General features: G+C 42.3%; 1 protein-coding gene across 4 annotated transcripts in view; it reads left to right on the top strand.

The window, feature by feature from the left end:
- NUP214 (nucleoporin 214) overlaps positions 1-13,367 on the top strand; it is a 46,371-nt gene that overhangs the window by 9,836 nt on the left and 23,168 nt on the right. For all 4 annotated transcript variants that reach the window (XM_030000704.2, XM_030000703.2, XM_030000705.2 and 1 more), the window contains exons 11-24: positions 14-175; positions 1,240-1,696; positions 3,095-3,270; positions 3,962-4,053; positions 4,675-4,764; positions 5,137-5,286; positions 5,530-5,688; positions 7,893-7,996; positions 8,566-8,748; positions 9,235-9,320; positions 9,421-9,504; positions 9,840-10,085; positions 10,828-10,989; positions 11,959-12,067. In XM_030000704.2, the coding sequence (XP_029856564.1) occupies positions 14-175; positions 1,240-1,696; positions 3,095-3,270; positions 3,962-4,053; positions 4,675-4,764; positions 5,137-5,286; positions 5,530-5,688; positions 7,893-7,996; positions 8,566-8,748; positions 9,235-9,320; positions 9,421-9,504; positions 9,840-10,085; positions 10,828-10,989; positions 11,959-12,067 (2,260 nt within the window). The remainder of the gene's footprint in view (positions 1-13; positions 176-1,239; positions 1,697-3,094; positions 3,271-3,961; positions 4,054-4,674; positions 4,765-5,136; positions 5,287-5,529; positions 5,689-7,892; positions 7,997-8,565; positions 8,749-9,234; positions 9,321-9,420; positions 9,505-9,839; positions 10,086-10,827; positions 10,990-11,958; positions 12,068-13,367) is intronic.

Consider the following 13,367-nt stretch of genomic DNA (forward strand, 5'->3'; position numbering starts at 1 on the left):
TGGTCTCTGGCAGGTGATGAGAAGATCCTTGCTCCAGCTCCAGTTCTGATCTTGCTCTCTACGGATGGTGTGCTCTGCCCGTTTTACATGATCAATCAAAACCCAGGGGTCAGATCGCTTATTGTGACCCCAGAGCCATTGCTGTTAGTAGGGGAGAGAGTTCCAAAGTCAGCAGGTAAGTGCTCTGGTGTGTTAGGGAAACACTTGGATTTGTGGATCTTTGTCATCTTCGTCTGTAAGTTTGGGAGTTAGTTTTTCTTTATGGTGATAATGGGGAGCAGTTCTTGGGTGTTTTGTGCTCCCAGGACTGTTCTTTGTCTTTTGCTCATCAGTATGAAATTATCTAGTCCTATTCATCTCAAGCACTTTGCAGTCTGTGCACTTAGACTATACTGTGCAATCAACCTTTGCATAACAAGGCCAAAGCAATTCTAGGAGGCCCTTTGCCCGAGTTTGGGGTGTATGACTGGAACTGCAGCAGTGACTGCAGGCTCTGCTTGGCAACAAGAATCAAGCACCGTGCAGACCCAGAGCATGGTCTGCATGCTGCAGAGAGGTGATGGTTTTCCTCCATATGTTTTGCTGCAGGAGGCCATGATAGGAACTAAGGTGTTTGGCTGCAGCAAAAGCTTACTTAAACAATAGCTTTCTGCAGCACTGTGAAAATTGTGTTAGCAGGTGAAGAGTAGTAGTTTTATCTGAGTTATGTATGTGTCACCATATGCAGTGTGAAGTAGGCAGTTTCCTATACTGGGGTAGGCAGGTAAGTTGATTGTTTTGTCTGCATGCATGCAATAATAATCGGAAACCCACCATTTTCTTCCCTAACCCCAAATTTGCTTCTCCTTCCCCAAGCAGAATGCTTTTGTTTGGCAGCCTGCCTCTCTGCAGCACTGGCTGACTTGTGTGCTGACAGCCTGTTTTATTTGAGATGGCAGGAACCTCATCAAAATCAATGGAGAAGGGTGAAGCCTTTTCACAGGAAATTCCAGACAACATTAATCTAGACAGACTGTAGTATTGATCGTGGCTTGGACTTTGTGCAGTTTCCGTATCACTTACTAGGTTTGGGGACTGGAAGCCCGGCTCTGCCATCTCTCTTCCTCACAGTACTGTCTGTCCAGTGAGCAAGATAGTGCTGAACTGTCCCCATCAAATAGCATTTGGCCTTGCAATATCTTCTGCCATTATTCAGTGCAGCCAAATGAGTCTCTTTCTTCCCCATTTGTCTTTCTGCAGGAAGTACTGCCACAACGCCAACCACTCCCCCAACTTCTTTAAAGCCTGACACAGTACCAGGTGTTGCTCCTAGTGCGCCTGCCTCAAGTCAGTCTCCTGCAGTGGGTGGAGCTGCTGCTTTTTCCTTTATGCCTTCGACTGTGAAGATGCCTGGCTCTACAGGCAGTGATCCTCCGCCTTACCCCTTTGCCACTGATGCCTCCACACAAGCCCTGGCTCCCAGTCTGACTGGAGCAGCAACGTTCTCTTTCTCCGCTGCTTCTCCCAAGGCATCCATGACTCCTGCTCCTTCTGCAGGCACCGCTGCAGCTACTGCCACCTCCTTTTCGTTTGGATCCATGAACTTTAAACCAGCTGCAGACAGCTCACCTGGGCCACCACTCTCCACAACACCTGTTGCACAGAAGTCATCTTTTGTCCCTTCAGCTTCTTCAGTCAAAGTGAACCTCAATGAGAAGTAAATAGATACAGTAGTTAATGCAGTGGCTGGATACTTGTAAAATTGCTCCAGGCATGGACAATGTATGGTAGTTCTGAAGATGGTTTCTAGCTTTTGGCCCTGACAGCTGTTCCCCATGCTGCCAAGAAAGCACTGAGGAAGCCTCTCTTTATCTCAGACATAGCCATCTTGGCTGTGAAAACCCTCAGTGCTTCCCATGCTAGAGGTTGTGTTCATGGGCAAAATATTAGTCAAGCGATGATGTCAAAAATTAGACTGATAATTTGCCAAATTGCCAGAGACCTAGTTTTTTCATATCTTTGCTTCGTAGGCATCAAACAGTAATTCCATGCCTTGGTTTGATGCAAATCATGGTTAAAGACTCTTGGGGAGCACTGGGATTTGAAATCCTTTGTCTGGGACTGGTTTAGTGTGGTGGTGATAGTACAAGTTTCTTTGACTGTTTGTTGAAGGTTCTTTACCCCCGACCTAAAGAGTAAGTCACAGAGCTGAGAGGAAGCTGTATCCATAGCTGATGGATTTCTTTTCCACTCCCGTGTTCAGTGGAAAAGGTGCCAGACCTTTTGGTTATCTTCTTAAATGGGTGCTTGGTCACTGAACACAGGATCTGAAATCTTCAAAGCTTGTTCATGCCAACTGAAAGAAAACTAATATTGATTAGAAACTATGCAAAATGGATTTGAGTGATGAGTGTTCTCAGATTTCATATACCTACTTTTCCCTTCAACTCCTGAGACTTGCTCTCTGTTTTTAGAAAGAATCGTTTAAAAGACAGAGCTGTGTTAATTGGAGCTGCTTTCTGTGGAGAGCAATTTTCATGTAAATGCATCATAAAAAATTTCTGATGGTTCAAATGATTATTTTTTAATTAGAAAAATCTTTACTACACCAGAATCTGATGGTAGCTCTTATGGCTCTTTAAATTTTATATTTTGTGTATAAAGCAAATGATACGCTTGTGAATTGCCTGAATATTTAAATTGGCTGCCTTGAGGAGCCGAGTTTGCAGATGAATAGAAATTCATATTTTCTTGCAGAATTTCTGTTTGAGCCTTGCTGCAAGGATGACGCTGAAGGGCAGCTCAGATTTGCTATAGTTGGTGCAAAATGATGAGGTGCATTTTGAAGCAGGGTAGTACTTTCTGCTGGCATTTGGCTTTTGCTTACTGGGTGGGTCTATGGTAGCAGTCTTTGTGGTTCCACATATTCAGAAATGATCCTGAATGGCTCCTTCCCGCTATCTCCAGAAGCTACACTTGTAATTTTGTATCGGGAGCTTGAGTTGTTGTTGATCCCGGAGGATGCTAATTCATTAGAACTTAGTGCTTCATTTTAGATGGAGGGAAACAGCCAGGACCAGTTCAGAGCTGAAAGATGTTCTGCTTTCTGTTGCAGGTTCACTGCTGTAGATACTTCTTCTCCCACTAGCAGCAGTGGTCAATGCACTTCCACAATGTTTTCATTCTCAACCGCTTCAAAAACTGCTTCTGGAGGTCCTCTGAGCCAGTCCACGCCCCTTGCAGCCTCTCTTACCACACCACTGAAGGCTTCGACCCCTGTGCCTGCCGCAGGTAGGAGTCTGATGCATATTGTTGGGAATAATGCATTATAAACAATGTTCTAAAAGTTTTAGGACATAATGAGCTTCGTTTGGCTTCTTTCTTTCTTGTTTTTCCTGCTGCTTTTACTGATGCAGCAGGCCGCCTGGTTTGCACACCGTCATGATGTGATGGACTTTAGTGCTGAAACTGAGAAGTTTTTCCATTTGTGCACTTTGTTCCCCAGAGAGCCATACGTGAAATGAATATATTTAGCTTCTTAAGTTCATCCAGAAGTTCTGGCATTTTCAGTGCTCTGTAATACAGCTCTGATTATGAAAGTTTCTGGGCAGTCACACAAATCAGTGCCTTATCTTGCATCTGGAGTGACTAGAGTTCAAAGTGGTCGCAAATGAGTTTAAATTAGATAGCACTTATTTGTTAGCAGAATAATATTCCATCTCTCAAATGATCTTGTGACTGCGGGTCCTAAGGTCCTTCAGGAGTGGTGCAGCCAGATATTGGAGAGTGACAGTTGTTACCGTTAGCAGAGAAGTTGGATGGGAGTAAAACAGCACCTAGGGAACGTGTGTTCTTGCACTGGGGCCCGTACCACTGTTGCTTTTGGATTTGACAGCGGTGATTACGGTTGTATCTAATCACAACCTGTTTTCTCAAGCTTTGTATAAGTTCATAAATTACTGTTCCTCTTTTTAAATTCCAGTGGCACGTCCTGCTCAAAATATACCTTCAGCTTCTTTACTACAGAAGACAGCCAAAATCACCCCGTCTGCAGCAAAGCCAAGCTCTACTCAGGTAATGGGAACTTGAGTGGATTCTTTAGAGGGTGAATGTTTTACATGGCCCATGAGTTGCTTAGAACTCATTGGACTGAGTGACTGTTCTTAGGTCAAAGAATTAGCTAGCTTTTGACATTAAAATAGTAGCAAATCTGTGAGACTAAAACTGTTCTGTGCATGTCTTTATAGAGACCTGTGTTTTGATGTATATCGTCATAATCAGAGTTGTTCCTGTTTTTCTGGAAATGAGGTTTCACAGCTTTGCTGTGTGAATAAGTGGTCAAGAGATACCTTGACCGTGTATTGAGAGAGACACCAAGTTTGTTGGATATTAAAATCAAAGCAGTAATACAGAGCAGCACACAAAGATTTCCTTTGCCTTCATAAAGCTTTAGCCACATATCTCCAGGTAGTCTGCTGTCCTACTTCAAACATGCACATACCAGTCTTAATTTACTGTGGAACTAGTATTTATGCTTATGACAATTGTCTTCCTGGTGGCTGGTGTCGGGATGGAGTTTCTAACAGCAGGCCTCTTTTGATATTCTAAGCTCCCTGTTGCTAAGGATCTATCCCTAATATTGTTGTGGGGTTTTTTTTTTTTTTTTTTTATTTTGGGTTGGTTTTTTTTTTTCAGGGCAAATCAGCACTCCCCAGCACAGCTTTAGAGAAACAGTCCCACCAGTGGAAGGATTCAGACCCTGTCATAGCAGGAATCAGAGAGGAGGTGAGGTTTTCAAGCAGTTTTCTCAATTTTAGAAGCTGTAAGACCATATATAGGTACACAGACAATTATTTTCAGTTCACCTATGTTGTGATGGTGTCTGTCAGTATTTTAGGAATCGGAATGGAAATTTTTCCCAAGATAATCAGCCTGGTTTGTAATTGCCGTTTGTGTGTCCTGTTCAGTCATCTTTAATTTCAGTTGCTGTGCTGGAAGAATTGAGTATTCTTTCCTGTTAACGTTCAAGAAGAATTTCCTGCTTTAGTTGCAAAGTGACAGGTGTTTATGGTGTAGTAGAAACATTATCCAAGAGCTGCAACATTTGTTCCAGACCCCACTGTGTTTCAGTGGCTGCACTTCCGCTTGACTTTGTAGATTGCGCATTTTCAAAAGGAGATGGAGGAACTGAAGGCCCGGACTTCCAAAGCCTGTTTCCAAGTTGGTACTCCAGAGGAAATGAAGATGTTGCGAACTGAGTCAGATGATCTTCACACCTTCCTCTTGGAAATTAAAGAGACAACAGAGGTGAGCAGAGTAACTTCAAACTGTTTCATTCCTCAGCAATGACTGTTCCTCACCTGATGTTCCTACTTAACCTGCTAAAGCTGAACTGATGTAGATGGAACATCTGACTATGCAGCTTTAATGTAGGGGTGACATTTGCATTTGTGCGTTCAGGCAGACACTTGCAGAAGCCCCTGTGCTAGAGATGGCAATGAAAAAATGTTACTTTGAACCTCATCCCATCTGTTCTATTTCTATTTGCAGTCACTTCACGGAGATATTAGTATTCTGAAGACAACCTTGCTGGAGGGATTTGCAGGGGTAGAAGAAGCTAGAGAACAGAATGAACGGAATCATAGCTCGGGGTATTTACACTTGCTCTATAAGAAACCTTTGGATCCCAAGAGTGAAGCACAGCTTCAGGTATGAAGCATGTCAGCTAACTTCTAATCAAAAGTTTTAAATAAAATAAAACCGAGGCTTGCGTGTGCAAGTGCCCAGCAGTTTTGTTCTGCCCTAGGTATTTGCTGTTTCAACATAGTCTAGTAAAAGCGGGATGAGCTTTGTTTTCTGTGAGTTTGCAAGACATGCTGAAAATTCCCTCCTAAAGCTCCTCTGTGTTGTTGCCATTTGCAGTGATGATTCAAAACTCCTGCTGAAGGGTAGTAGTTCACGGGAGATCCAAGTATATTCTAAGCTTACCATGTGACTCTTGACATCCTGTTCCTTCTCAGCCTGTAGTGTTTGCTCGGGGATTTCAGTTAAAAGAACTTTTTTTTTTTTTTTCAACACTTTATAGAAGAGTTCTTGGAATTATTTTTATCTCCAGCAAGTGCCTTATGGAACAATTTGATGATTTATTATGACTTACAGAATTGCGTGGTTAATTTCGTGGATGGTGGAGCATAAAGCTAAATGATATTCTAAAAGCTGGGGCACAAAGGAAGGTAACCATCAGTACATAAAGAGGCTTTCAAAGACATGAAAGCAGCTAAGGGTGAAGCACTCTTTTTGTTACAGCTCTGGTGATGAGAGGGCTGTTTAACCCTAAGCAAAATAGAGTGAATGTGCCCTGCAAATGATACTTGGTCTTTTATAAACCGGTAAGTTCCCCTCAAGAAGGTCGACTAGCAGGCTGAAGACGTAATTGAATGTCATCTTTGTTAAGAGTAGGTATCAGCAGCATGCACACAGACAGTTACTAGAAATCAGCTGACATGAAGTAATTTCTTTTAGGTCTGATTGCTAATCTTCACCTGGATTCTGTAGATTGATTCACTCTCTTAATTGTATGCCTGCTTTGATGTCCGGTACGTCTCTGACATTTCAAGCTTATGCTTGTGGCTTCAGAGAGACAGTAATCTTGAAATGCTTGTTTCACTGATTGAGAGGATCATGAGGAAAGAATAACAGAGTGGAAGAGAAGTGGAAGTGGCTTCGAATGTGGGGAGAAAGCTTTCAGGTCAACTTTCTGAAAGTTTGCAAGAAAGGCAGTTCTAGTCTGACTCTTAAATTTTGTTCAGTCTACATCATCCCCATTCTCCTGGGTGAGAAAAGCTCACTTAGTCAACTTTGTGTATTAGTTTTCAATGAAGTTTTAAAGATCCTGAAGCTTTTCTGATGTCCAGCCATATTGATTTGCTGTCCAGAGAGTTGCTGCTATATAATGCTCATAGTTGCTGGAGAGAGGAAACCCGTGCTTGGTAGTGTGTAACACGAAGCCCACGAGTAGGACTGGGGTTTGGTTTCTGGTTGAGTATGTCATGTTGGAATTTCATGCTGTATCTTGAAAACAGCTGCAGTGGAATTTTTCCCAAGCTGTGCTACTTGGCTGCTTCATCATTGTATTTAAGTGAGCGTTCTGTTGAGATGAACTGAAACCGACTGCAGTTTCCATTTCCATTTTACGAGATCGGAGTTCAAGACATGTTCATGCCGTGACAGGCTGGAGGGATGACAATAATGAGACTGAACGCTGGGTTTGTTTAGGGAGCAGGGCTTGTAGCCAGAGGTCTCTGGCTTGGTTGTGCCAGTTGTGCAACTATGTGGTCGTGGATAACTCGCTTTACTCTCTCTGTGCTTTTTTTTTTTTCTTTCCTACCTATAAAAATCAAGTTAATTCCTTGCCTTAATGTGGGAGTTGTGAGCATTTGTGCATGCATTCATGAATCATAGTCTGTGAACGCTGGTATCCTAGAGCCATGTGAATAGCCTGCAAAGCTTTGATCACCTATAATTGTTAGAAGTTTCAACATTGTAAAATGGGAACAAATGACTCATGTTCTGGAAATGAGATTTGAAATAAGGTTTGTTTTGTATAATGCCTGATGTTTGTAAAAACCCTTTCTGTAAAGACCTGGCAATGTTTTGCAAACATTATGGAAAGTATTATTTCTAGTTGAGAGCTGGGATAAAATGTCCAAGCCAAGCACTATGGGTACCCCATTGATTGATAAGTAGATTTTCACTGTGTTGGGGGTTCTGTTGTGCTGATAAAACTTTCCAGGCAGAAATATGGGGAAGTGCCACATGGCTTGGACTGAATGAGCCCAAAGGGTCTTCAGCTTCTCCAACTGAAACTGAGATTTCTGAAGTGAATTAAAAGCTGACTTTATTTTGCATGGTAGGAAATTCGACGCTTGCACCAGTATGTGAAGTTTGCTGTTCAGGATGTGAATGATGTTCTGGATTTGGAGTGGGATCGGCACCTGGAACAGAAGAGAAAGCAGAAGTAAGTAACTGCAATTGGAATACAGAACAACTGTAAGTAACATGTCAGTGAATCGGGCATTAGTCTCTAATCAACAGACAAAAGCCTTTTTCCATTTAACAGTACGATCATTTTCAAGGAGTCTAGGAATAAAGCTTGACTAAGACACCTAATGGGAGCTATAGGCTCAGACTCTTTGGCTTTGTACATGTTACAAGCTTGCTGCATCTCTGTGTACAGTGTAAATAGTGCTTATAGGAAAAAAAATATAAAATAAGCTTTGTAGAAACCAAATGCATCCATTGGTAGTAGCTAATAAATGGAGCATCTATTCTAGTAAATAAAGCATCTTGAATAAATGAATAAAGCATCTTGAAGTAAATGAGCTAAATGAATAAACTTGCAGCATATCCAAAGGAGAAATATGCATTTGAGGTGAACTGAACTGCTTTGGTGTTCAAACCAAACCATGTTTGACCTCATGGTGTTTAAGTAGCTAGAATCACTAAACTACTTCGTGTATGCATGCCTGCTTGTGGCCAGATACATAGAATGGTCCTTACCCCTGCCTCTTGATCTGATGTCTTAAGGCGTCTGATAGTTCCTGAGCGAGAGACTTTGTTTAACACCCTGGCTAATAACCGGGAAATAATCAATCAGCAGAGGAAGAGACTAAATCAGCTTGTGAACAGCCTGCAGCAGCTGCGACTGTATAATCAGACATCTCAGTGGAGTGTTCCCAGTGATACATCTTCTCTTAGCAGTGCTCAAAGGTACGTGAAACATAAGTTCCTGAGTGGTGTTGACACTCCTTCTCTCTTGCCCCCAGTAATGTGCAAGGGTGCATCCTCCAAAGAATGATGTTTTGTGGACGTGGTATGGGAGGACAGGAAGTCCTAAAAATGATACTAAACTATGCCCAGGTAATACGGAAGCTCATTGGTTACATTCTGTGGCACACTGCTCAATGCTTCTCAGAAGTTTCCCCTAAAAGCTACGTTTTTATAGTAAACAGGATAATAGAGCCTCCAGGCTGAGGTACTGCTGGTTGTCTGAATTCAGGGGAAGAAGTGAATGGCTTTTAGAGTTTCCAAAATAATTCAAGATGCATGTGTTTTAAATAGGACAGTATCTAGAGGAGTCAATTGTTCTTCCAGATGAGCCAATGGTTCTAGTGGTTCCTTTGACCCCCTTTTGTTCCTGATTTGGTTGGTTTCTTTCTGCTGATCATGGTTTTTCATTGCTCTGCCTTGTCCCAGTTTTGACAGTGACCTTGAAAGCCTGCGCAATGCCTTGATGAAAACTACCTTGGAATCACATGCCAAGCCTCTGCCTAAAGTACCTGGTAATTTATTGTTTCTTCCTGACATTCACACCATAAATGTGAATTACTTTTTTTGACTCGCAGTTTGATTATAGACTAATAGCTGTCTTTGGTTTTCCAGCTAAATTATCCCCCGTGAAACAGGCACAGTTGAGGAATTTCCTAGCCAAGAGGAAAACTCCACCAATTCGGTCTACAGCTCCAGGTAAACCTTTAGTTGCTGTAGAAGTCTGAAATGGTTTCCAGGAGGATGACTTATCTGTTGTGGGAATCAGTCCTGAAGTTAGCTTTTGGCTTCTCACTTCTCAACCCCTACTTCTCATTTCCTGTTCCCTCATGGCTCTCAATAAGAATTTGCTTCAGTTACCATCTTGTTGAAGGCTGCCTTTCCTGGCAGTTAAGAAGTCAAATCCTGTCAATGCAGGATTAAAACAAGCCAGTAGAAGAGCATGCTAAAATAGGGTGTCTCTGTCTTGGCTGTTAGGCTGGATGGTTCCCTCAACTTAACATACACATGTTATTTTGTTTCTGATATTGCAGCAAGTTTGTCCCGATCTGCCTTCTTGTCCACAAGATACTATGAAGATTTGGATGAAGTCAGTTCAACATCCTCAGTTTCCCAGTCGCTGGAGAATGATGATTCACAGGCAGTGGACCAGGAAGAAGAGGCTGCTCCAGTCCAAGTCCCGCGTCATGCTCCTGTGGTCCGTACTCCCTCTATCCAGCCTGGTTTGATGGCTCAGTCTCCATCCTTTGGGAAACAGCACCTGTCCCTGGGTGCTTTGCGTGAGTTGTTTTTTGCAATGTCTCTCCTATTCTGCATATGTTCTTGTTGGTATCTTTAACTACTGTATCTATTGCCAGTGCTTCAGGTCTTGGAGAAATGAGATTGCAGCATGGTGATTTACATTGCCTAGTTTCCAGAAGCGGTTAGCAGAGTGGTGTTGTAACCTCATGAACTGGAGCTAAAAGCACTAAAATATCTTGAATCACTGACTGTTTTTTTGATAGCCTGTTTCTTTCAGATAGTATTGTCCATAGGTAGCATTGTCTTCCTTTAGTAATTTGCCTTAAGTGTATGCCATTATTTCTTAAGTTAATGCCCAAAGACCAGGAAACTGAAGTACTACTGCATTTGGTTGGTGTGGCCAAGGTTAGGAGTTCTGAGCCCACTGAGTCTCAGTAAGAACTATGTTTGCATACACTCAGTTTTCCTTGTGTGAGAGAGGTTATTTTATCTCTGTAGCCAGAGAGAAAAATAAGGTGTCAGCAGAAGTGTCTGTAAGAGCAAACTGAAAGTCATCTAATGCATTGAAATGACAGCTATTGGGACTTACTTGCTAAATTCATTGGGATATACAGAAACTGCCAGGGACCGATTGTGTGGATTGTTTAAAAGGCCTGCACATCAGTCTTGTCAGAAGGAAGCTGTGTACTTAGAGGAACTATAGTTCAGCAAAGGCTTTCAAGTCTCCATGATTTGTAGAGATATAGTGAACTGTAATGTTTTTGTTCATTTGTTTTTCAGTGCCTACGTCTTCAAACAGAATCATACCACAAGGGGCAGACAGTACAATGCTTGCAACAAAGACTGTGAAACATGGGGCTCCTGCTCCCACTGTCACTGTTCCAGCACCACAAGCAGCTGCTGCTGCAGCTCTGCGGAGGCAGATGGCTAACCAGTCCCCAGGTAAAAGGATGGCTAATTGCCCAAGTGACCTCTGAGCAGTTGAACGTGTCTTTCACAGGAATTTAGTGCTCTCAGAGGAGAAGATAATCAAACAAAATGTGACGCAGATCTGTATTTGTTGCATCTCCGAGCTATCCTGTGTTTCTTTGTCTTCCTTCTCCCTGTAAGCTACTAGTACAAAATGCCTGAGAAACTCCCACCTCAGGTTTCTTTGTACCCCTTCTCACCCGTGCAGTGGCAGAAATGTCGATGACTCTTAGGAGATCCTGGCATGGCTATTGATCTGCGTGCAAGAAACGCTTGGAGAGCAGGGAAAGGGTGTCACTGGCCTATATTAATAACTTCACTATTAGCTATGCAATTAAAGATGTGAATTGTAAAACAATTTTAATATTGAAAATTTAAAGGTGAACTGTGAAGTTAAGCCTTAGATCTGCTTGTAAGGTGTTGAGTTGACAGGAGAAAGGTTCCCCAATTTAAGCTTTCCTTGTTTGGTTTTAGACATTTCTTGGTGCCTCCCCAGTACAGCAGCATCAGTGCAGAAAAGAAACAAAATTCCGTTACTGGTAGAGGAATTGGATTAGTTTATTTTCTTTGCCCAAAGAGAGCATAAATGTAGAAAGTGGGCTAGTGACGTGAATTCTGGCAGAGGCTGGGGTATAAATACACAGGTCATTTCTGTCAACCTAAGATGTTACAATGTAGGTAGGGGAAAGTTTGTAAGAATAATTAGATTTGGTCAGCTAACAACAAAAAATGTACCAACTATATAGAAAGCTGTCCGTTGCTTTGGTGTCCTTATTGAAGGCTGAGATACCAAATGTTTTGGGCCAGATACACCACATACCTTTTAGGAACTTGGATGGATTTCTTCTGGAGCTACTCATAGGCACCATATTGAATTAAATGCTTAATATGGAGATAATTTTTACTTTTGTTTTTTTTTTACCCCCCTTTTTTTCCTTAAAGCTGTAAGTACCTCCTTGACTGAATCAACTCTGAAAAACGTTCCTCAGGTGGTGAATGTGCGAGAACTCAAGACTGGTGCATTGACTCCAGCTGTCTCTGCGGTAATAGGGTGAGTGAGTGCTCCCCTTCTTCATGGTAGCCTTCGATAGCACTTGCGATAGAGCACATCTGCCAGCAGGGAGCAGTAGTAGTATTTTACATAGTCTGAAGTATGTAAGACCTAAAGTGGATGCATTTAGCGAAGAGTATTGGGTTTGTGGAATGAAAGGAAGAAATATTTTCTTTCCAGGTCATTCAAGGATTTGCTAATGGCTTGTCCTGAACAAACAATAAGACCAGTATTAACCTCCTTCTCCATTAGCCTGTGAAATGCATTTTAGTGCATCATCTCCTTTTGGGATCCAGTGGTTTTATTGCTAATATGTACTTTGGATCTGGTATCTCTCCAGTCGCTACCTCTGTTCTGCCTCTTTCTGTGAGGGAGCCGCACCCTTCTGTCGCTGAGTGTGGTCTGTGCCCTTAAGCTGTTCCTTCTACTTTGTTATCCATTACAGAGAAAACCTTCTCTGGAGTTACGCCTCTTCTATCTGCACCCAGATTGACCCGCCGAGGGAGGGAGGGAGAACTGTGCTCTGGCTTCTCTGGAAACTTGTCTCAATTTTTTTGATATCAGAATTTTGACTGAAGGGTTGGGTGTCAGCAGAGGCTCTGTATTTGGAAAAACACAGAGCTGCAAGGCTGTCTTCCTCATGAGTAAATTATGAATGTTGTCTTCGGTATTTAATATTTAATTTGTTACGATTTCTCATGAGTTAGCTGTAACACTTGGCTTTCCTACTTCTCTGCCTCCTACAGACAACAGCCAGCTCAGCTCATTCCAGAGATTTCTGTCTTATCACCAGGCTCTGTCACCAGCCACAGAACTAGTCCTTTTCCCTGTCGTCATAACGACCTTGAAACTGTCTTTGCTTGAAGTTTCTGCTGTTGCTTAAGACCAAGATAATGCATGGCCATTTCTGGGCTGGGGAGGCAAGGGCACTACTGAAAAGTCTGAGCAAAGTTGGGCTTACTGCATAAAGCGGGATAAACTCACCACATACATCTGATTATAAGTCCACATGGAGTTGCAAGTGTTTTATCCATATAACTGTGGGCTATACATGCAGCTCCTGGAACAACTTCTGTTGTTGCATCACCTCTGGTTTTCATACATGTGTGTATACTCTTCACTGTCAAAGAAAAAAGGTGAAATTCCTTTGATGCAGCTTTTCAAAAAGGGAACAGAGTCTTACAGTGGTGGTACTCAACTGCTGACCGTGAAATTTACTTCATGATTTCTTCTGCATTTTAATTGGGAAACAGTTTGGGAGCTTTTTACTATTTTTATTTTCTCCTAAAAGTGATAAACT

This window comes from Aquila chrysaetos, chromosome 24 (genome assembly GCF_900496995.4).
Source record: "Aquila chrysaetos chrysaetos chromosome 24, bAquChr1.4, whole genome shotgun sequence".
NCBI lineage: Eukaryota > Metazoa > Chordata > Aves > Accipitriformes > Accipitridae > Aquila > Aquila chrysaetos.